The sequence below is a fragment of the Podarcis tiliguerta genome, assembly GCF_965153285.1.
Source record: "Podarcis tiliguerta genome assembly, chromosome: 7".
NCBI classification, from domain to species: Eukaryota; Metazoa; Chordata; class Lepidosauria; order Squamata; family Lacertidae; genus Podarcis; species Podarcis tiliguerta.
In genome coordinates, this window is record NC_139540.1 from 77,869,170 (window position 1) to 77,890,732 (window position 21,563).

At 42.7% G+C, this 21,563-nt stretch overlaps 2 protein-coding genes across 9 annotated transcripts in view; both read left to right on the forward strand.

Annotated features, from left to right (window-relative positions):
- The window catches only part of TMEFF1 (transmembrane protein with EGF like and two follistatin like domains 1), a 95,680-nt gene that overhangs the window by 69,634 nt on the left and 4,483 nt on the right, over window positions 1-21,563 (forward strand). For all 7 annotated transcript variants that reach the window (XM_083449590.1, XM_083449588.1, XM_083449589.1 and 4 more), the window contains 5 exons: window positions 4,587-4,683; window positions 12,693-12,841; window positions 14,374-14,439; window positions 19,399-19,522; window positions 21,229-21,387. In XM_083449590.1, coding sequence (XP_083305716.1) covers window positions 4,587-4,683; window positions 12,693-12,841; window positions 14,374-14,439; window positions 19,399-19,522; window positions 21,229-21,387 — 595 coding nt within the window. The remainder of the gene's footprint in view (window positions 1-4,586; window positions 4,684-12,692; window positions 12,842-14,373; window positions 14,440-19,398; window positions 19,523-21,228; window positions 21,388-21,563) is intronic.
- The window catches only part of MAJIN (membrane anchored junction protein), a 197,937-nt gene that overhangs the window by 22,760 nt on the left and 153,614 nt on the right, over window positions 1-21,563 (forward strand). The window lies entirely within an intron of this gene.

A 21,563-nucleotide genomic window follows, 5' to 3' on the forward strand; every position in this document is an offset into this window, starting at 1 on the left:
CAGTGTTACACTGTGGGTTAAACCACAGAGCCTAGGGCTTGCCGATCAGAAGGTCGGCGGTTCGCATCCCCATGACGGGGTGATCTCCCGTTGCTCAGTCCCTGATCCTGCCAACCTAGCAGTTCGAAAGCACGTCAAAAGTGCAAGTAGATAAATAGGTACCTCTCTGGCGGGAAGGTAAACGGTGTTTCCGTGCGCTGCTCTGGTTCGCCAGAAGCGGCTTAGTCATGCTGGCCACATGACCCGGAAGCTGTATGCCGGCTCCCTCTGCCAATAAAGCAAGATGAGCACCACAAACCCAGAGTCGGTCACGACTGGACCTAATGGTCAGGGGTCCCTTTCCCTTTACCTCTTAACTCTGCATTGCGCTAATGGATGGAATTTCAACTTTTGTTGGATGAGGGAGCAAATTAACTTCTTAGGTTGTTTTGTTTTGGGAGAGCCCACAGCTCAGCAGAATAGTGCATGTGTTGCATGACTTTAATCAGAGTATCTACATTTAAAATGGACCTTGGCTTGCACAGCTGGGAAAGCTGAGTCCTCAGAGAGCCCCTGCCAGCTATAGAAGACAATAGGCTAGAATGGATTGATACTTTAACTCAGTTTAAGCTGTCAGTTCATATATTTCTAAGGAAGGTATGAATGATTATTGTGTGTGTCTGGGTTTTCCTGCAGCCGTTTCTTACCTGGATATGTCTGCTTGTTCCTTAAAAACCACAATTAAACAATTTGTGGTCTTTTAAACTGTGTGCCTGTAGTATAGGGTATTGTTTTGCTTGTTACAATTTTATGTATTTGGTTTTTTTATATTGTAAACTGCCCCATGATCCTTGGATGAAGGTTTTAGTAGTTTAATAAATAAAATAGCTGAAGTTTTACCTGGGCTTCAATTCTCTACCCCCTTCCTGGGAGTTAACCCCTACTAAGCTCAGTGGGCCTTACATTTGACATGTAAACTTGTCCTTTTGGCAATCCAAATGGCCTGCAAAACTGCTAATGTTTGTTGATGGGTCCACTCTGTAGTAGCTCACTAGCCAGGTGTCATGGTAGTGTTTGCTGTTGTTGCAATCAGGTGAGTGAGTGCCTTCAGCATTGCCTGAGCAGTCACACTTCTGTGGGGTTGATTGCTCCTTTAATTATTTGCTTTGCATAGTTGATGGCATGACCAGGCCATGCTCTGGTTTATAGCTAGTGCCTCTGAAATGTTTGTGGAGATAGAAGGCGTAGCACTCTGCTGTCGTGCTTTTTGTCACCTTGGGAGGGACGAGAGTCCCCGAATGCCCAGACTCATCAACTAGGCGCTGGCAGGTTCCTTACCACTACCACATGGGAAGGAATGCCAAAAATCCTCCTCAATGTCAGGACAGTTACGTAGAACATGGCTGGAGTACACAGCTAATCTTCTAGCTCTAGGCAAGTGAGGTATGATGGGAGAGAGTGAGCCCCTACTAAACTCTTGTCTCCATGGGACAACATGGGAGTTTTTCTTCTCACTGGCAGTCATTTGATTGGCACTCTTCCCAGCCCTTTAGCCAGGAGTTGTTATCTCCAGTCTTACCGTAGCTATTTTCAGGCACACTGGTCACGGTAAGGAAGTGCGGGGCAGCACCTCACGTCACTGTGGCAAGAGACCATCTCCTGTAGAGTTAGATCATCAGGATCAGCCCAGCTGGTATTGCCCAGGAACTCTAAAATGCTCCAAAAATTATGGGGCGGGAGGCAGCTTCAAAGCCATATGTTGCAATCCTGAGGAAGGACCAGCCACAAGTAATGTCTAGATTGATCAGACTTAACCAAGACTGCTCACCTCTACTGTAATGTATATTGATCAGACTTAGCCAAGACTGATCACAGCTAACCTATATTGATCAGACTTCTCCCAAACACAGAACAACAAGGAACACAGTGCATTAAAGGTTACAGATGACCTCAGAGAATCATCCTAGTCCAATTGCGCATCTCTCCTCGCAGCAGGCTGAAGGGGTGTGCGTGATGGGACAGAAGCCTCTTTCACAGCTGCAGGGCTGTTAAGAGAGGATGAATCTCCAGGATGCAACCTGTTCAGTGCTTTCTCAATGGAGTAATGGCTAATTGCCATGCAGTTTCATTTCTTATTCTTTTTGTTTAACACTAACCACAGCGAGTGCTTGTTTACCTAAGTTTAAATTAGGCACCTTTTTTAAAAAAAACAACAACCCATATTTAATTGTGGACAGATGGCAATTGATTAGTCTAGTCTTTCAAGCTAGGGAAATGGCATGCTTGCAATACAGATCGTCATGTTAATTATTATTGAAATAATTTGTTTCAGGGTCCCTCTTTCCAAAATTTGGTTGTTAAAGTATGGTGGTGATTAAAGTCCCTGGCAGATTGCTTTTAGTAATTAATAAATTGATAATCAGTATGCACTATTCAGCTAACTGCCATCTGTCTGTTACGCACAACAGTTGATTGTAGCAGTTACAGGTTGGGATTGGTATAATTCTAAGCATATATACAAATTTGAAATTGTACCTTTTCCACTGTGTCCACCACATGAGTTGTATAATTCTATTATTAATTTTTTAAAAATCTGTACCAGTGATACAACTGGCCAGATTTGTACATCCCGCTAATTTAGTGTGATGTACATGAGCAGAGGGACACGGGTGGCACTGTGGTCTAAACCACTGAGCCTCTTGGGCTTGCCGATCAGAAGGTCGACGGTTCGAATCCCCGTGACAGGGTGAGCTCCTGTAGTTCGGTCCCTGCTTCTGCCAACCTAGCAGTTCGAAAGCACATCAAAGTGCAAGTAGATAAATAGGTACCACTCCAGCGGGAAGGTAAACAGTGTTTCCATGCGCTGCTCTGGTTCGCCAGAAGCGGCTTAGTCATGCTGGCCACATGACCCGGACGCTGTCTGCGGACAAACACTGGTCCCTCTGCCAGTAAAGCGAAATGAGCGCCGCAACCCCAGAGCCATCCGCGACTGGACCTAACGGTCAGGGGTTCCTTTACCTTTACCTTTACCTTTACCTTTACATGAACAGGAATGAGCCACAGTGCATCTTGGGCTCAGGTGCTTGCTTTTCGCTTTCACACTTTGTTTTTTTGCCTCATGTGACAAAAATGTGACTCATATTAACTGCTTTTAGTTTCAAGCAAGCTGACTTCCAATTGTGGATTCTGAAGCTGACTGGCTGAAATTAACCATAGTTAGGGTTAATCACAATTCTGGATCCAGACAAAACAGCAAACTGTGGTTAACTAAATATGGAAGCTGTGCCTTGTACTGAATCAGAGCATTGGTCCATATAGCTCAGTATTGTCTATATTGACCTACAGTGCCACATTTCCAAGGCAGGGGTCTGGAGATTTATCGTGGGACATTCTGCATGCAAAGCAGATGGTCTACCAGTGAACTGTAGGCTTTCCTCTGTGGCTGTACCAATGAGCTACTGCAAAAGCTTCTGAATTCCTCCTTTTAGATACTTGAGAGGAGAGAGGACACACACAAGTCAGAGGCTCGCTGCAGCCCATGCACATTCCAGTACAATTTAAACCATGGTTTAGTGCAACATGTGATCACTGCCTCAGAGCTGGTGTAGTACAGTGGCCAAGAGTGGCAAATGTGGAAGATGCCAATTCAAAAATGTGCCATTGCCACAAACTCACTTAAGTGGCTTCAGACAAGCCACACTTTCAGGCTCCCACCCAGTTTGCCAACTTGAGATCATTGCAGAAAAGGAAGAATATAAATGTTACAAATAAATAACTTTTTTTTAAAAAAAAAAAGTAACATGGGAATAATGACACTTGCCTACTTTACAAAATTGCTGTAAGTATTGTAAGATAATTTATGTGAAACATTTCGAGCACTCAAAGATGTTTAACAATGGCAGTGATAAATATTTCAAACATTGAAATATCAGTTTTTATCAGTCATGCTTGTGCTGGTGTAAATCTGGCATTTGCAAGGTGCTTTCTGCATAAAGAGCTTCTCAGGTGTTTGTGGTTTCATTCAGCACACCCAAGCTTAGTTCTCTCCCCAACCCCTGGTTTATAAAGCAAAAGCACTTCCTGCTTTTGGATAATAACAATCTGGCATCCATTGTAGTCTTGTATATTTGGCTGCAGAGGAAAACTTCAGTATAACGATCAATTTGCAGTAATATATGCATGTGAAACATTTCCATTTTGTCATTCGGAGCGGCAGCAAATTCAGATATTTAGATTAGGTAGCTACCGTAGAGTAAATTGCATCTGCTGTGTACCAGCATGCAGGTTTTTTTATCTCCAGTGGCAAAAAGTTTGAGTATACAAATCTTTTAGCTGATGTTGTCAGCTGGTGTAGTATAGCGGAAAGAGCAATTGGGTAGAGAGGTGTGGGGTCAGCCCCCCCAGTTGGGTCATGAGGCTCACCGGGCTGGCTGTGGGTTAGTTGCCATGTCTGTCTCATAGGATACCTTGTGAGGACAAAACAGGATGACTCCATGCAAGCCACTTTCAAGGGAAAGTGTCAGTAATATGAAAATGAGTTCTCTCTTGCTGTTGTTTTATTTCTATTTAATTAAACAATACTTTGTGTTGGCTTGATCTTGCTCTAGAATATGAAGGATCTGGGACTGAAGTTCAAAGAAAACATTCCAAGTGTGGCGTTTGCAAGTATAGGGCTGAGTGTGATGAAGATGCCGAAAATGTTGGGTAAGTAATGATGATGATGATGATGAAGAGGAGGATGAGGATATAGATGATGTATTTGTTGTATCCCATCCATCTGACTGGGTTGTCCAAGCCACTCTGGGCAGCTTCCAACATAAAACACAGAAACACAACAACACAACTAAACATCACACATAAGGGGGACAAGTGACTCTTAGCTGGCGGTGTGTTGGGGGAGCCATTTGTAGCTGCACAGCCATTTGTCCTTGAGACAACTTGTGGGGGGGGGGGGTTCATAGGCCAAAGCGGATGCGGGAAATGACTGTGTTACGTACCTTTGAACAGTACACTTTATTCCAGCCATGCAAAAGTCAAATGTTCACCTATATTTAGAGAACATATGCTTTCCCACAGTCTATTGAGGCATGCAGCCATTATGGTGGAGCAGCCTCAGCTCTGCATTCTGGGTTTAAAAGCATCCTTAGAAAAGGTTGCAAACTTGCATTTTTCATTCTAAGCAGTATTCTGTAATTAGACTGTCAGAGGTACCACAGCACATTACATTCAGCACAGAAATATACACAACTTTATCACTTCTATTATCTCGGCAGATTTTTTTCCCCCTTTTGGTGCTTTCTTTTAATGTTTATTGGGCTGATTAAGAGAAAGATGTGAATTTTGAGCAGGTGGTTGTCATGAGCTGCACAGCACGGCTGGAAAATTAACATTTGGATAGATTCAAATGAGTACAGTATGTGACATTCCTGCATATAAATATGTGAACAATTCCTGCTGAGAAAATATCTCTAAATTATAATTCGTCCCTGTTTTTTTATTATTTCATAAATAAATAAATAAATAAATGATAATGTGGGAGAAAGGAAATAACTTCCATCAAGATCCTCAAATACACAGAAGAAGCATCTTGATAATGTGTATTTCTTTTAAAAAAATCTCCCGTATTATTGTTGGCATCCACCTGTCTTGAGAGACAATGGAGTATACCTCCAGGGGTGAAGTCAAACCTCTGCATTATTAGCACCAAAGTCACCTCCCTGGGGCACAAGCCTGGACAGGGTATATGGAGGTCCTGGGCTGCCCAGAAGACAAGAACCCCTCTCTTGGACTCATTGATGTGGTCCAAAAGAAAGCAGAGCAATACATTTGGCACCACCTTGGCTGCAGGAGTTGCCAGAAAGAGTTATGCGAGGGGCCACCCAACAGTCTTAGAGATTCCACTCTGGATTTGTGTAGGGTTTACTCATCAGCTTTTTTTGCAAGGCAGCAGAGGCTTAGGATCAGAGCTGCCCCTCACTTCCCTCTGCAGCACATGCAGAAACCGCCTTCTTGACTGTTGGACCCACTATTGGATTGCATTATTTTCAGTATTATGAGAGTGATGATCTGGTTTTCCTAACATTTATTTTAAGTGCAATCCAACAGAACCCTTCCCCTCCAGCTGCATGCCCACATCAACCTGCATAACAATTCCAACCATAGCATGTACCACAACCGGACAGCTGTCCTTGCGCCACACTATGAATTTTGGATTTAGGGATAGCAGAGGTGTGAGTTTTTCCAAGTGGAGTTTGATAATGAAAGCAGGAAAGAGAAATCGGGAGAGAAATATTGCCAGCAAATAAAGTAATGTAGCTTTGTCTGCTACCAATGGCGTGGCTAGTCATTTCAGATCAATAAATTCAGCCTTCCCGACCATAATTCAACCATAGCATGTGCCCAGAGGTCAGCTCCTGCTTGTCCTGTTCAAATTGGGGTGGAGAGGGTGCAGTTTGCAGTAGAGAAGCTTTGCTCATTAATTGGTATTTATCTACAACTGTCTCCTGCCAGCTTTGTTTTTCCAAACGTACACAGAGTTATGTTTCAGACATGGGTTTGGAGCTGTAGGGAAGTACTAGTAATTTGTGTGGTTACGTACACATAACTAGGTGCACTTAATCCAACTTCTCCTGATCTAGAGATCTTCAAGCATAGTTAACAGAAACTTATTCAAACATTGCCAGCAGTGGTGTAGCTGCTGCTTCACAACTCTAATTACATTTGAAGGAACATGCGGATGAGGCTGGTGGTTATTTTGGCAGCATATCAACAGCATGGGATGCAAGCATGCCATTGACTCCCATCCTTCTGGTCCATCTAGTGTTCTTCAGAGCAGCATAGGAAGAAACTTACAAATAAGGTCTGAGCATCTTGCTCTCTCTCTCAGTCCTTTACCTGCATTGAATTCTCCCTCCTCGATGGAAGTAGAGGTTTGGGGAGGAGCTATTTCATGACTTGAGCGACAAAATCTTTAAATGTGTACAGAAGTGTATCCTAAGAATTAGGTTTCCTAGCAAAGTACCGTATTTTTTGCTCTACAAGACTCACTTTTTCCCTCCTAAAAAGTAAGGGGAAATGTGTGTGCGTCTTATGGAGCGAATGCTGGCTGCGCAGCTATCCCAGCAGCCAAAACAGCAAGAGGGATCGCTGCTTTCACTGCGCAGCGATCCCTCTTGCTGTTCTGGCTTCTGGGATTCAGAATATTTTTTTTCTTGTTTTCCTCCTCCAAAAACTAGGTGCGCCTTATGGTCTGCTGCTTCTTATAGAGCGAAAAATACGGTATTATGGTATATCAGGTGCTTCCCTGTTTTGCTTTGACACATGTTATTTACCAGGCATGCCCTAAAATTGTCTAAGATATTTGATTTGCTATTTTTCAAGTGCAAGGAGGTTCTTCAAAATATGATTAACATTATCACAGACTGAGCAGATAATGATCAAGGTTTTTTGAAACAAATGCCACTTGATATAGACTTGCTAAAACGTTACCGGAACTTAAGAGCCACTGGGATTTGGTTTGCTTTCTGCATCTATATTTTTTAAAAACCCAGCCAAGAACAATGGCATCACATCTTCCTACCGCACTCCTGAACACCAATGTAAATATGTTAAGTTTTATGAGGGTCTCTGGATGTTCTTAGGTAGAGTGTTGGCTTGGTTACAAAAGCAAAAAGTTCAATGCCTGACATATACAAAAGCCAAACAAATGGCTCTGCTCCAATGAACTGTGCAAACAATCCCACACGTGAAAGGTCTCTTTCGGCTTTGTGTTTTTCAAACATCAACACACACACACACCCCAATGTTGGCTAATAAGATCAGTCTTGAAAATGAGGAGGCTCGCAAAAGAAGCTTGCGATGTGATACGGCATGGGAGTCTTGTTCAAAAGGTGGAATCCAGACATCCCACTGGATATACCAGAGGACAGTCATCAAAGCATGCATGTCTGTATGTGAACTAGGCCATAGATTTCTCTGGTCAGTTGGGAAACGCTCACATATTTTGGGATGCCCCAGAAACCCAAGGATTTGACTCATGCTGGCATCTGTTCAGAGATCCTCTCACATAGCTAATTCCTGCGAAGGGATGGAAGAGTGCTGTGAGCTTTGATGGTGTTAATCCATTAGGAGGTGAGGGTGCCAAGTAACCAAGACTTCTACCCACAAAACAAGTTGATAAGCATTGTCAGAGCTAAACATTTCGATTTGGGGGGGGTGCACCCAGTTTGTTAGAACTAGAAGTTCCATGTGTGGAATGTAGCTTTCCCCTCTGACTGACAGAGGGCTGTGGGGCCTTATCCAGAAATGGTCGACCTGAACTTCAATGTCCCTTCAGTAATGAAACTGAGTGGGTGACCTTCAGTCACCTAATCCCCTTTCAGCTGAATTTACCTTACGAGATTGTTGTGAGGATTAATTAGAAGGATTGACTCTTGTCTCAAACTCCTAGGAGGTTAAGGAAGGATACAAATGTCACAAATAAATATGTTTCCTGAGAGATATTCTTCTTCTTAAGCTACATGTTTCTCTGCCGAGGTCCATGAAGTCGAGCAAGGCATCTTTCTTCCATGCTTAGCCAGAGTGACCCCCTGCAAATGGGCATTTGAACAAATTGTGCCACTTTGCTTAGTGACCTGTTGTTTTCAATTACCCTTAAATGACACTGATAGGGTTGAACGCCACAGCTGGAAGCTTGTGACTGGACGTATCCATGGCAACCCTTGGGATGGAACATCACCTCTCTCAAGGCAACTTTGGTTTCCTACTGAGAGGAAGAAGCTAATATTCTAGTCACAAGCCACTGTGGTTTTAGGATAGCCTGCTGTGGAAATTCCACTTGACACCGTTGTGATGTGTGGCTTTTGGTCTTTACAGAGGGAAAGCTACATCTGTCAAATCTAGCTCTGGTTTTTTTCTTCAGCACCTGTGTCAGCAACTAATATTTAATTGGAGGGTGGGCCTTTTCAACTGAGCAAGGACTGAATGGTGAGCAAAATTTACCCCACCCACTTATTGACTCCCACAGCAACTCAGACTTCATACATATCATACATTTAAAGCACACACATCCAAATTCTGGGAACTTTAGCTTACCCTTCACAGAGCTACAGTTCCCAACATCCTTAACGAATTATAACTTCCAGAATTCTTTGGCAGGGTGCTTTAAATGTTTGGTGTATATGTAGCCAGTGCTCTTTAAACCCATTTCCTCAACATTGAACAGCACCAGAAGATTTGGGAAAACTCTTCCTGTAGGGGATAATAAAGGGAGGAGTTTGCCAAAGCTTCTTTACTCTTCACAGAACTGCCCATTTATTCCTACTCTTGCTGCCTGCAACTTAACCAATTCCTGATCCATAAGTTGCAAATCCTTAGGGAGCAAATATGGATTCTGATATTACCTTGGAGCAGTATCAGTCCAGACCAGTACACTCTACTCTGATAGTTTAGACCAGGGACATTCAGCTGGCTGGGTGCCGGCTAGATATGACCCTAGAGCATTTATCTGGCCTCTACTTACACCACCAAAAGAATGTTTTCAACTTAGGTAAGAAATCAGTACTCCATAGCTTCAATTATGTATATAATACGCAAACATTCATGCCATTAATGCTTCCCACCCAGGAAAATTCCACTGGAAAAAGGGTTATGTCCATGTGGAGATGGCAGTATTGAATCAGTTGTTCATGTGCTTCTGACTTGCACTCTTTATAAAGATTTGAGGAGTGAGATTATTACCCCTCTACTACTGTCCATACCAGGTCGCTCAACCATCGCTACTGTGTCCTTTCTTGTAGCAGATCAAGATGATCAGGTGACAGCAAAAACTGCAAGGTTTATGGGGCAATTAGAATAAGATCTATTATTTGATTATTGATGTAAACCTCCCAAATGTATTTTGTATAGTTAAGTTTTTACCTCTGTCTTCAGTACATTTTGTTTTTATTTTATTGCTATGGCTAGTGGCTGATTCAACTAAAGATTCTTCTGATCTGAACCTCCCATCCAGGCGTTCTGAAATTATGTCCCATAGAGAGCAGAAAACTATGTGCTCTGGCGGATGGTGCTGTGGTCTAAACCACAGAGCCTAGGGCTTGCTGATCAGAAGGTCGGCGGTTCAAATCCCTGTGACGGGGTGAGCTACTGTAGCTCGCTCCCTGCTCCTGCCAACCTAGCAGTTCGAAAGCATGTCAAAGTGCAAGTAGATAAATAGGTACCTCTCCGGCGGGAAGGTAAACGGAGTTTCCGTGCGCTGCTCAGGTTCGCCAGAACCGGCTTAGTCATGCTGGCCACATGACCTGGAAGCTGTACGCCGACTCCCTCGGCCTATAGAGCGAGATGAGCGCGCAACCCCAGAGTCGTCCGCGACTGGACCTAATGGTCAGGGGCACCTTTACCTTTTTTTACCTGGCCCCTTCTCCCACTTGGAGGATAAAGGACTGATGTGCTCAGATGTGTTTATAGGAACCCTGTACAATCAGGTCTCACCATTGCAGGGAACACAGTAACTGTGTCCAACCAAATGCTGTTACAGTCCTATTCAGACCTTCTCAACATATGAAGGTTGGTGGTGGAGGGGAAGACCATTCAGAGTACCTGAATGGAGCTCCTGTATGCTCTGCAACTGTGAACCTTCACTGCTAGCTTGTGGTTGGCCTCTGTCTGTGTCGATAAAACAATGGAGTGTGCGAAGTCAAACCACCTTCCAGGGGCGCAAGCCTGGACAGTGTGTATGGAGGTCCTGGGCTGCCCAGATGACAAGACCCCCCTTTTGACTTTGTGCTCCAAAGGAAAGCAGCGCAATGCATTTGGCACCAGCTTGGCTCAGGAATTGCTGGAAGGAGGCATACAAGACGCCATCCAACCATCTTAGAAACTCTGGATTTGTGCCGGGTTTGCTCCTCAGCCTTTTCTTCTCCCATTGATGTCCCACAATGCTAGATAATGCCATCTTTATTATGAAGCTGATTACTTCCAGGCCTCAACCCATTTCCTGGAAAATGGAGTAGACCTTGGTGTGCCTGTCCATAGCCTGCAGAACTATGGTGGCTCTGCAGCATCTGAATAAACCCTGTTTTTGGTGCCCCTCTAAGATGGTTGAATGGGTCTCAGGTACCTGTCATGATGCAATATACAGTTGCCTTCAGCATTCTTGAGGAGGTGGGGAATGTCGGAAGTTGTGCAAGGCTAGAGGCACTCTTGACCTTATGCTGGATGCATAAGCTTTCTCTTTTGCAACTCTCTGTTGCTTGTGAGATGAAACACTCTGCTGAAAAGCCTTCTAGTGGTTTAGCTGAATGCGATAGGAAATAATCCAGATTGCATGATCCTGTTTTTCAGAACAGCATAATCAAACCAATGTGACAGGGTTTTGAAAAGCATGAATGAATGCTTTTGTTACTGCAGCTCCCCCCCCCCCGCCCTGCAGCAATAAATTTATTTATTTATTTTGCTTTAAAAGAAAACCACCACCACCACAACTTTTTCCTGACTTATAGGAAGGAGCAGAAATTTAGACTGTTGTATCTTCTTTGTAATGGTTTTTCAGCAACGACAAGATCTGAGGTGTCCCATAAGGAAAAGCCTCATGGGAGTCAAGAAAGTGATTCCATCTACCCTAGATGGGGGGAAAAAATACAAGAGAAAACGAAATAATTGACAATTTGCAGCTTTTTAGTGGCACCTTTTGTCTGTTGCCTAGTGATACCCTGCCACCCTGACAAAAAAAATGTGATGCATTTCTTTTTTAAAAAGCTGCATTTTTCAGTCTACGTTTAATTATTATGGCTGGTATTCAGCTAAAAAAATATGGGAGCAGAACAACTTTCACTTGCATAACGGGACTTCTCCCCCCCCCCCCCCACGTCCGACATTGTCCCCAAATCTGCTCTGAATATAATCCCATGATCCAGATACACTTAGTTCCATTGCAATCAATGGGCAGCAGTTCCTTGTCCATGGGCAGAGTGCTGTTGCACTTAGGATCTGCTTGCATGCTTCCCACAGACATCTGATTGGCCACTCTGAGACTAAATGGGCCATTTACTAAATGGACCATTTCTCAGACATTGAAAGATGATAGCACTGATTCCGCAGAAGGAATTCATGCGTGCTAAGAGGTTTTTCTGTGTAGTCCCACCCCTCTGGAGCCAGTCCTATTTGCCTCTGAATACCGGCAGTGTTAGAAACTGAAATAGGAATGTCTAGAGGTGCTTTCTAATGACAAGAATACAAAGCTGGAAGTGAATGAACTGCAACTAAAATCTTATGTTCATTTTTCACGTGGTCCAGTCCTCATCTGAAGTGCTTGTACAAAATTGTGGCCTTGCACAGGGCGCCATATTGTGGAAGATGACCAAAGTCTGTCCTTGGCACCTGTATCACTTTAGTGCAAGACTGATCACCAAAGTGACCCGCAAGTTGGCCTTGAAATAACAGGTAGCCTGGTGGTCTAATGTCAGTGCAAACTAGTGGACATCTCTAGGAGGATGGCCACAGGAGTGAGAGTGGCTGTGAGTATTATGTGCCATGGGTTCAAGGGTGCATTTTAGATGCTTTGACTCACTAATATTATTAAATGAAGTATGTGTTTGTGTTAATGAGGACTATGGTTGCCTTTTATACGCAGCGTGCAGATACAAGTGTGCCACTTGTACAAAATGCAGAGTGCTGAATTAATCGGTCCTCATCCAAGTGCATTTTTGTGTCAATAGGTGCGTCTGCAACATAGACTGCAGCGGCTACAGTTTTAATCCTGTGTGCGCATCTGACGGAAGTTCCTATAACAACCCATGCTTTGTTCGAGAAGCATCTTGCCTGAGACAAGAACAGATTGATATCAGACACCTTGGACACTGCTCAGGTACTCCAAATTTTATTCTCAGTAGAAAACGATGTCCACCAGCAGACTGAGAAAGGGCAAATTGTACAATTGCTTTTTCACGTCAAGAGTTAGAAATAGGGTTCTGAATTAGGGTTTTGCAGAAGCACAGAAAAGATGTGAAGGATTGAGTTGCCTAAGAGGTTCAGTTTTCATCAAATGTGTGTGCGTGCATTTCTGTGCTCTGTATACCGTCTTGTCCCACCCACTGCAGAATAAATTAAAAATGGAGAATATACAGTAGTCTTCAAAAGAAGGGAAATCATGTAAATCTGCTTAAAGTGCAGTTTATATAGTTCACAAACTTGTTTTGGCACAGAATTGTGATCACCCACCCACCCCAATTTTAAGTGCAGAATACACACAATCCTGTTTTCAATAAGTTCTTTTTGCATAATAAATATGATTTGTTGCCCACAGCCAGTGATTTTCAAGACAGACTGGGTTCTGTTGCAGGGATCTAACATTTTTTAGAAAGGCAACGTTGCTCTGATTGGGTATTGTCTGTGACACCACTGAGAATGAAGCACATGCTGTTGTGTGAACTTTATTTTTTAACAAAAAGATGTCTTTAGTGGTTCTATGCTCTCCTGCTGTGCAGTTTGAGCACTGGAGCACTCATCCAGCAAAAGCTGCCAAGAGCAGCAAGGCTCCTCCTCTTCCTTTCACATTCCCACAACATTTGCTGGTGGTTCAGGGCTTAGACGAATATCCAAGGATAAAATGCAGTTGGTACACTTCAGTGCCCACACATAAAGGCCCAGTGTTCCACAATGAAAACTGCATTTACTATCAAAATGGCTTAGGAGACTTGGAAAAGAATAGAGGTATGTTCTCACGGTCTAGGGTCCTCCAGGCTATCTGACACAGCCACAAGGTTCCCTCTTCGTGAAAGGAAGATTGGTGGAAGAATTAACAGAGAGAGCGAGAGATGGTGGAGTTTTTTCAGAGGGTTACATTGCAGAGAAAGGCCATGCAGTTTTCTATGTTTCTGGCACGAGTTTATAGCCTGCTTTTGGAGACTGAACATAATCTTGCCCTAATGGCTGTTTCTGCACCTAGGGGATTTGAAAGAACAAAGCTGTGATGCTTGGAAAATGAAAGTATTATAGTATAATAAGAGGAAGGAGTGTGCATGTTGTCCAGGCATCACACCTCATACGCTGAGGGTTGATTTAGTTTGGGACTGAGATAAAGTATCACAACTAACCTTAAAATGTGATATCATGACCACATTTGTTCACTACACTTGACTCCCCTTGTCTAAGGAGACGTACCAAATCTGTGGAACGTTTGGCTGCTTGGTTTCCCCTTTCTGCATCTCCTGGAGTTCAAAAATTAACCCACATGCCAGAAATACATAAGGGCAACTCTGGACAATATGGTCTTCTTAAGCTGCATGAAAAATACAGTGTTTCACCACCTACTTGCTGTTCAGTAGCCTTCTCAGGTATCGAAATAATACAACAAAGCAATAAATATATTTGGTTCTTTTTATGGTTTTCCTCAAATAGACTCCGACGACACAAGCTTATTGGGGAAAAAGGATGATGGAATGCAGTATCGGCCGGATGTGAAAGGTAGGATTCTAACACTGGACTGCCCTTCTGTCTGCAGCGCTAGCAAGGATGCTGGACTGGATAGGTTGTCGAAGCAGGTTTTTCTCTTGCAGGATGGCAGTTCTCGCAGGTCCTGATGAAGACAGGCACATTGCTGTTATTTAAGTGCAGAGAGAAGCATTTCCTTCCCTCCAGAAAATATTTATTGGAAAGGGCACAGACATCCTTCAATAATTGAGTTAAACCTGTTAAAATAACTTGCCGCCTCCAATCTGTTTCAAAGTAATGCATTTTTGCCTGAACAAATACCATTTTACAAGCACTTCTGATGGCCTTGGCAGTTTTGCACTGTGTGTGATGAGACATTTTGTATAGTAAAGCCATTTTTATTTATTCTGGAAAATTTAGCATATAAATAGTCTTAAATGAACTGATGTTGTGTTCCTTTTGCTCCACGAATGGAGTTATGATGTTGTTCTATTGTGCCCAAGCTCTCATGTGTTTCTTATATTAATGCTAAACACTCCCCTGTTATTAAACATGGAAAAGGAAGCTTTCATGTATTGTTCTGAAGGATGACTTATTCCTACAAAATAGATTTCCTGTGTTCTGCACTTCAGATTTAAAGGTGACTTTTAAAGCTGGCAGAAACTAAGGAAAGAAACCATTTCTACAGAAAAGCAATTTCCTCCTTCTGACACTTTCTCTCTCCCCCTTTTATTGTTTATTGGATAAATTTGTGCTAAAGGAAAAGGAAAGTGAGAAAAGCCTCTGGGCTTGTTTGAACTTATCTTTGGGGCAGTGGATAGAGGGACATTTCTGTGTGTGCACATCAAAGAATCATTCCAATTTCTGATTAATTGAGTCTGGATTAACTAATTATTACACCTTGTGCATAAACTGAAAGTGTTAGCCTTTACCCAGTCTCTTTGACTTTCCGTCTTGCATCAGAACAGGTAAGGGACAACTTACCTGTCTTAAGCAATCTAGAATATGCATTCAACTGTTTTGGGCAGAATGATTAGGTACAATATACAAAAATCAGTATAAATGAAAAATAACTATCATATTGGGACAATAACAGCTACTAGGAGATCCAAAACGTAGAAATATAGCAGACACTACCAGATCCACACACCAATTCTACAAGTATGCATTTATCACTGGGACAACAACACTCTCACTTCAATGCCTATTTCCCCAAGTTCACACAAAAAGGTGGGGCAAAATCGCACACACTCCCCATGCCTGGAATTCCCTTCTCTTACCAGGGAGTGTTTTTAATCTTTCCATCCCTGCTACAAGCCAGTTGAGATTGTGGCCTTTTCCACTGCACCTCCCATTTTTAAGATAGGAGAACCTAATAGATGAAACTAGGATAAAACTGACTGGAGCGCTGTTCTGGTTCTGCAGTTTCTGGCTGTCTCTGCTTCCAGGCCGCTTTGGTTCGCCTGCCTTTGCATCTCCTGAGCTAAAAGGCCTTCCTCTTGAAAGATCAGCATTCAGATCCAGTACAAGCTGAAACTTCAGTGGTTTAGCTGCTCTGTAGAACCTGTCAACCTCTCTTTTATCTAGAAGTTTGACCTCCAAGGTCTATTTCGGAGCCTTGGGATGTCTGTAATTCCTGGGAACTTAACTGAAAGGATTTTTTTGCTGGGTTTCTCTTCCGTTCTGCCCCAGTTAGCTTCTCCTTGCTCTTTCTGCTTGAGATAGAAACCTTGGGACCTGCGAGGCATTTGCTTAGGGGCGGGGGAAGTTCACATTGCAGATGCAGACTGTTATGCAAGGTGGGGAGGGGGGATAGGTAAGGTAAAGGTACCCCTGCCCGTACGGGCCAGTCTTGCCAGACTCTAGGGTTGTGCGCTCATCTCACTCTAGAGGCCGGGAGCCAGCGCTGTCTGCAGACACTTCCGGGTCACGTGGCCAGCGTGACATCGCTGCTCTGGTGAGCCAGAGCCGCACACGGAAACGCCATTTACCTTCCCGCTAGTAAGCGGTCCCTATTTATCTACTTGCACCTGGGGGTGCTTTCGAACTGCTAGGTTGGCAGGCGCTGGGACCGAGCAACGGGAGCGCACCCCGCCGCGGGGATTCGAACCGCTGACCATGCGATCGGCAAGTCCTAGGCGCTGAGGTTTAACCCACAGCGCCACCTGCGTTCCTTGGGGAGGGGGGATACCTTTCTTAATAAAACCCAAAACGCAAACCAGGCTGGAAATTGCTTTCCTACCATGTAATTATCATCTGTTGTGCAGGCACTCAAGCCGGGAGGAGGAGGGGACAACAGAGAACGCAAAGTTTCCATCAGCCAGAAAATAGCAACAATGACCATGAGATCCAGTTGTGGTTTCTGTCTCCGAGATTTTCAAAATAGTTTGCTAAACTTTAACGGGGTCACAGCAATTGACTTTGGAGTTTGCTGCTTTTTAAGAAGACATGTTAAGGCAACTTTGTAAATAAGTGCACACAAGTTTCTGGCTTAGGAGAACATCTTGCATCCTGCCCACCTCAAACGTACTTTAGTGAATTATTCTACCTTTTCATTGGTGGAACTTAATAATGATTACAGCAGCAGTAGCCAACCTGGTGCTCTTCATGTGTTTGACTCCCGGCTTCCATCATCTCCAGCCAGTACAGCCAATGGTCATGTATGATTGAAGTTACAGTCCCATCAGGATGACCCCATGTTAGCTACCTCTGGACTAGTGTTACATCTATATCTGTGCTTTTTGCTATCCATGGTTAGCTTCAAACCACAGTTTGCAACCAATGCCTAGGAATGGGTTTTGGAAACCATGGTTCAAGCTAACAACCATTTGGGAAAACACTGCTGCAGATGTAGCACTAATTGCGCTTAAGGCCCCAAAATGACAGGAAAGGGGGAATTGGCCTACAAGTGGGGAGAAGGAAGGAAGAAAAATACCTATGCAGTGTTCTTGATCTTCTTATCATGGCTCTATTTGCAGAAGTTTCCACCTGAAGTGTAGACAAGATGTAAGAAAGGGAGCCAGCTTCGGGGCAGGATATGTCTGCCTTTTACTAGTTTATATTTCTTTCTTTCTTTCTTTCTTTCTTTCTTTCTTTCCCTTCGGCAGGCCTTCTTGCCAAATAAATAAGTTCAATTTTGTTTGCATGTTATTAAAAAGCAGAAGAGAGATTTAGTTTGCATATTATTCAAATATCACAGAGTGTAGTGGGAACAGAAATAGAAATGTTAGGAATTCCTATATTTTTATAGACATCTGTCTCTCCAGCCAGGATATAGATAAATTTGGTCATGCTTACAGACCCTTCTCCACTTTCTTATTTAGAACTTAACAATTAACAGCAATTCTGGGTCATCTTCAAAGGCTCTCTTCAAAATGTCTCTACTGTCTTGAAGTTAGGCAGGTGGCGACCAGGGTAGGATATTTTGGGGATGGTGTCCTGTTCTTTGAATGGTGTTTGCTGTGCTGTCATTTCAGTAGTAGGCAAAGACTTCCTTGTTTTTCCAGCTTTCTTCTCATTACGGAACTCTTGAAATCCTGATTTTGATCTACTATTTAAAGTTTGTATTGTTGTAAGGGATTTTACGTTCCAGATTTCAGTACATTCATTTTATTTCCTGAGAATTCATGATAACATTGAATAATAGTAGTATGAATTTAATATTACAACATGAGGCAATAATAAAACTGATCATTTTTAAAAGTATTGATTTAAGGGGGATGATTGATATAATTATTTTGCCCCCCCCCCTCTAATTTAAACTTTTTAGACAGGTAAGTATTTACCAAGATATTTGCATTGCAAATGAAGTTAAACCATTTGATAAAGTTGACTTCCATTCCAAATTGTTTCATTACTGAAGTCATAGATTTCTTCAAGGCAGTCGAATGCCTTTTATGCAGCAATAAATAGAAAGGTGGAAAGGTTGATTATCTTTAGAAGTCTGTAAATAGAGAATTAGGTCTATAACCTAATTCTTATATTCCTGTTCTAATAATTATCAGTTTTGTACCAGGCACAAGTCTGTTTGATCCATGTTAATGTAATTCTGTATGGTTTGAAGGGGGGAGGGGGGGAATTAATATTGCTGTTACACTGATCCAGACTGTATTGTAGAAATCCGTCCAACAGTATAGCTAACCTGGATGTCATTTTCTGAGTGAACATTTAACATAATTCTAACAGTGAACTATTCTGATTTTATATTATTTTACTACCTGAATCACATTTAACATTTATTGCTCTGTTGAATTATCCAGAGTCCTTCTTTTGTATCTTAGGGATATTCCTTTGGGGAGAAGGCTCTAAGAAAGGCATTAGTTGTGTGTGTGTGTAAGTATATTTATACTTCTGTATAAATATACAAAGTCATCTAAGGATATGGCTGTTGTTTATATGGCAGTGGGCACAGATAGAGAATCTTTTTGGCTCTGTGAGCCAAATCCTTATCAGGCTAAATTTGACATCTGGGTAGGGCTGCCCACCTTTCAATTGCCTGACATCACAATGATGCCCAGTGACCAGGTGCTTTGAAGTATCACACACAGCTGATCCTATGGGCGTCGACATTTCCCTTGTCAATGTGAAATTGAGGATACACTTTAAAGCTCCCAATTTTGCGTTGACAGCCACATGATATCACATTTGGCATGATGTGTGAGGCAGGTGGGTGTTGTCCTGGAGAAACATGCTCATGGGACAAATTTGAACTCCTTATGGACCCCTTTCAATAGTTATATACTGCTGTGAGTGAAAAAAAGGATTTGTTTGTTGACGTCATAGCCTGCTTTTCCGCCAAAAGGTACTCAAGATGGCAAACAACAATAATCCAAGTACAATAAAATATAATAAAAAAAAATAACAGAGCAATAAAGACCCCCCCCCTCCAAAAATAACCCAAACCAAAGCAGGCAAAACACCAACGAAATCAGTAAAGTTAAGCAGCTTTTAATCTTCCTTCAATTTCTACCATTCTTCTGTTTTTCCGCAAAGATGCAAGCGATCAAAGAGAAGACATCTACATTGGAAACCATATTCCTTGCTCGGAAAGTTTTAGTGGCTACTGCATCCATGGGAAATGTGAATTCATTTATTCTACACAGAAGGCTTCCTGTCGGTAAGTAAATCGACCAAGAAGATTTGGAAATTGGAAATTTGTGCTCAACTCCACAATTAGCGTATTCACGATGATCCAAGCAGAAAGAGCCATCTCTGAAGTTCCCCCTTTCCGAGTGAGCATCAAATAAATTGGGTTTATGCAAGCCCAGTTTTTGTTCTTCTTGTTTTTATTAACTATTTATCGACTTGTCACTAGATCCAAATGAGTGTCACATTCTGTTAACATGGAATGAATAAATTATAGCAATATTCTCTAAATATAGCTTGCTATACTCTTAACCTCTGTTCTATTCTTGTCTGTTGCTAAGTGAACAATATAAACCCTTGGATTAAAACAAAATGAGAGGGGAAAGTTATAAAAGATGGCATAATTCATTTTCATTTTGGTGCAGCTTTCTGGGTATGAGACTGGCATAGGCCTCCGTAGAGCTGTTTCTCTGCTCTTCCCATCTTCCACAGCGTGACAAGGCATTGCGAGGCACTAGAAATGGTTGAACAACCTGGTGCTTGCCCCCAAAATCAGTCGGGCCCTTTGAGTGTTTCTTTTGAATGCACGAGGGACCCAACTGATGCCAGCTTTCTATTGCTTACTACTCCACCCCCTTCCCTCAAGGAAGCCACTTTGGGGAACAAAGAACAAAGCTGTAGTGGAGAGTTCTGATGAAGACAGGAAGAGGTCCATAGATGCATCAGTTCCCAGGAGGGATCTTGGGTGTGTGTAGATGGACCCAGCTGTACCAAATGGCAAAAGATGCTGCCCAGCATCCCTTGCTCTGATGGAGGAAGTGCCGTCAGATCCTCTCATTGGCTACATCTTCCCCACAGTGGAATGTCTCTTTTCCCCTTGTCCTTTTGGAAGGCTTTGAACCTCAGCTGTCCAATACCTGCTAACAAAATCAATGTGTGCAATCTTCTTGAGGTTCTGTGTTTGCATACTGCCCACCCCTACTTTAAATTCTCATCCTACCCCTTCCAGGAACAAAAAGTCTTTAGGCACCTTATCTGAGGCAACTTGAGAACCTTTAGCAAGAGGAGGGTGGGGAAAGGGGACACGAAACAGGGTCCAGTTGAGCCTCCATACAGATTTCTGCAGCAGAATTGATTCTGCTTTGAAAGGAAAAGAGGAGGGAGGGAGGAAGGGAGGAGAAATCCTTGTTGTACACACACTGGAGCACGTTTCATTGTGCTCTTCTATTGATCCTCTGTGTCCAGAGCAGTCCTCAAAGCAGTAGTGGGACAGCATTTTATTTCGATAAACTTTTAAAATACTCAAACCAGGCTATTACGTCCTATGCAATTCAGGCTTAAATTTTTAACTTAAATGTCAGACCAAAATTTTAACAACATAGAAAGCAATGTTTCCCAGGATTTTTTTGTTTTGTTTTGTCAAGGCTGCAGGAGAAGATAATCATGATAATCAGACTGGTATAAAACTGGCGCAAGTAGTGTGGGCACACCCTAAAAAGATTGCCTCCAGCATTTTAAATTGTAATGGTCCACAGTTACCATTTATAACATATAGCTCTGTATCTTAAAATTTATAGATGATCCTTGTGTGCTTTTTCTCATGCTTTTATGAGAATATGTGATTTGTTGCCTTGAGTCTTTCACTGTTGTCTCACAGTTGCAGTTCAGCACTGTCTGTGTAATGGCCTGAACTTTGAATAGACACTTCCTCTAAAAACATTCTCTCTTCCCTTCCAGGTGTGAATCTGGATACACAGGACAGCACTGTGAAAAGACGGACTTTAGCATACTTTATGTTGTCCCGAGTAGGCAAAAACTCACACATGTCCTCATTGCAGCAATAATTGGAGCTGTCCAGATTGCCATTATTGTTGCAATTGTGATGTGCATAACTCGGTAAGTTGCTTTGGAGAAAGTACAATGGGTGCTTTTCGCCCTTTTTAGAATTTCATGACTGCCGCAGTTGGAATCTTATTGCCATATCTTTTTATGGCCCTGATTCATTCAGCTTCCAGTGGGATTTATGGGCCTACAAATTTGATTCAGCAGGATTCAGGTTTGAAAGGTGATGC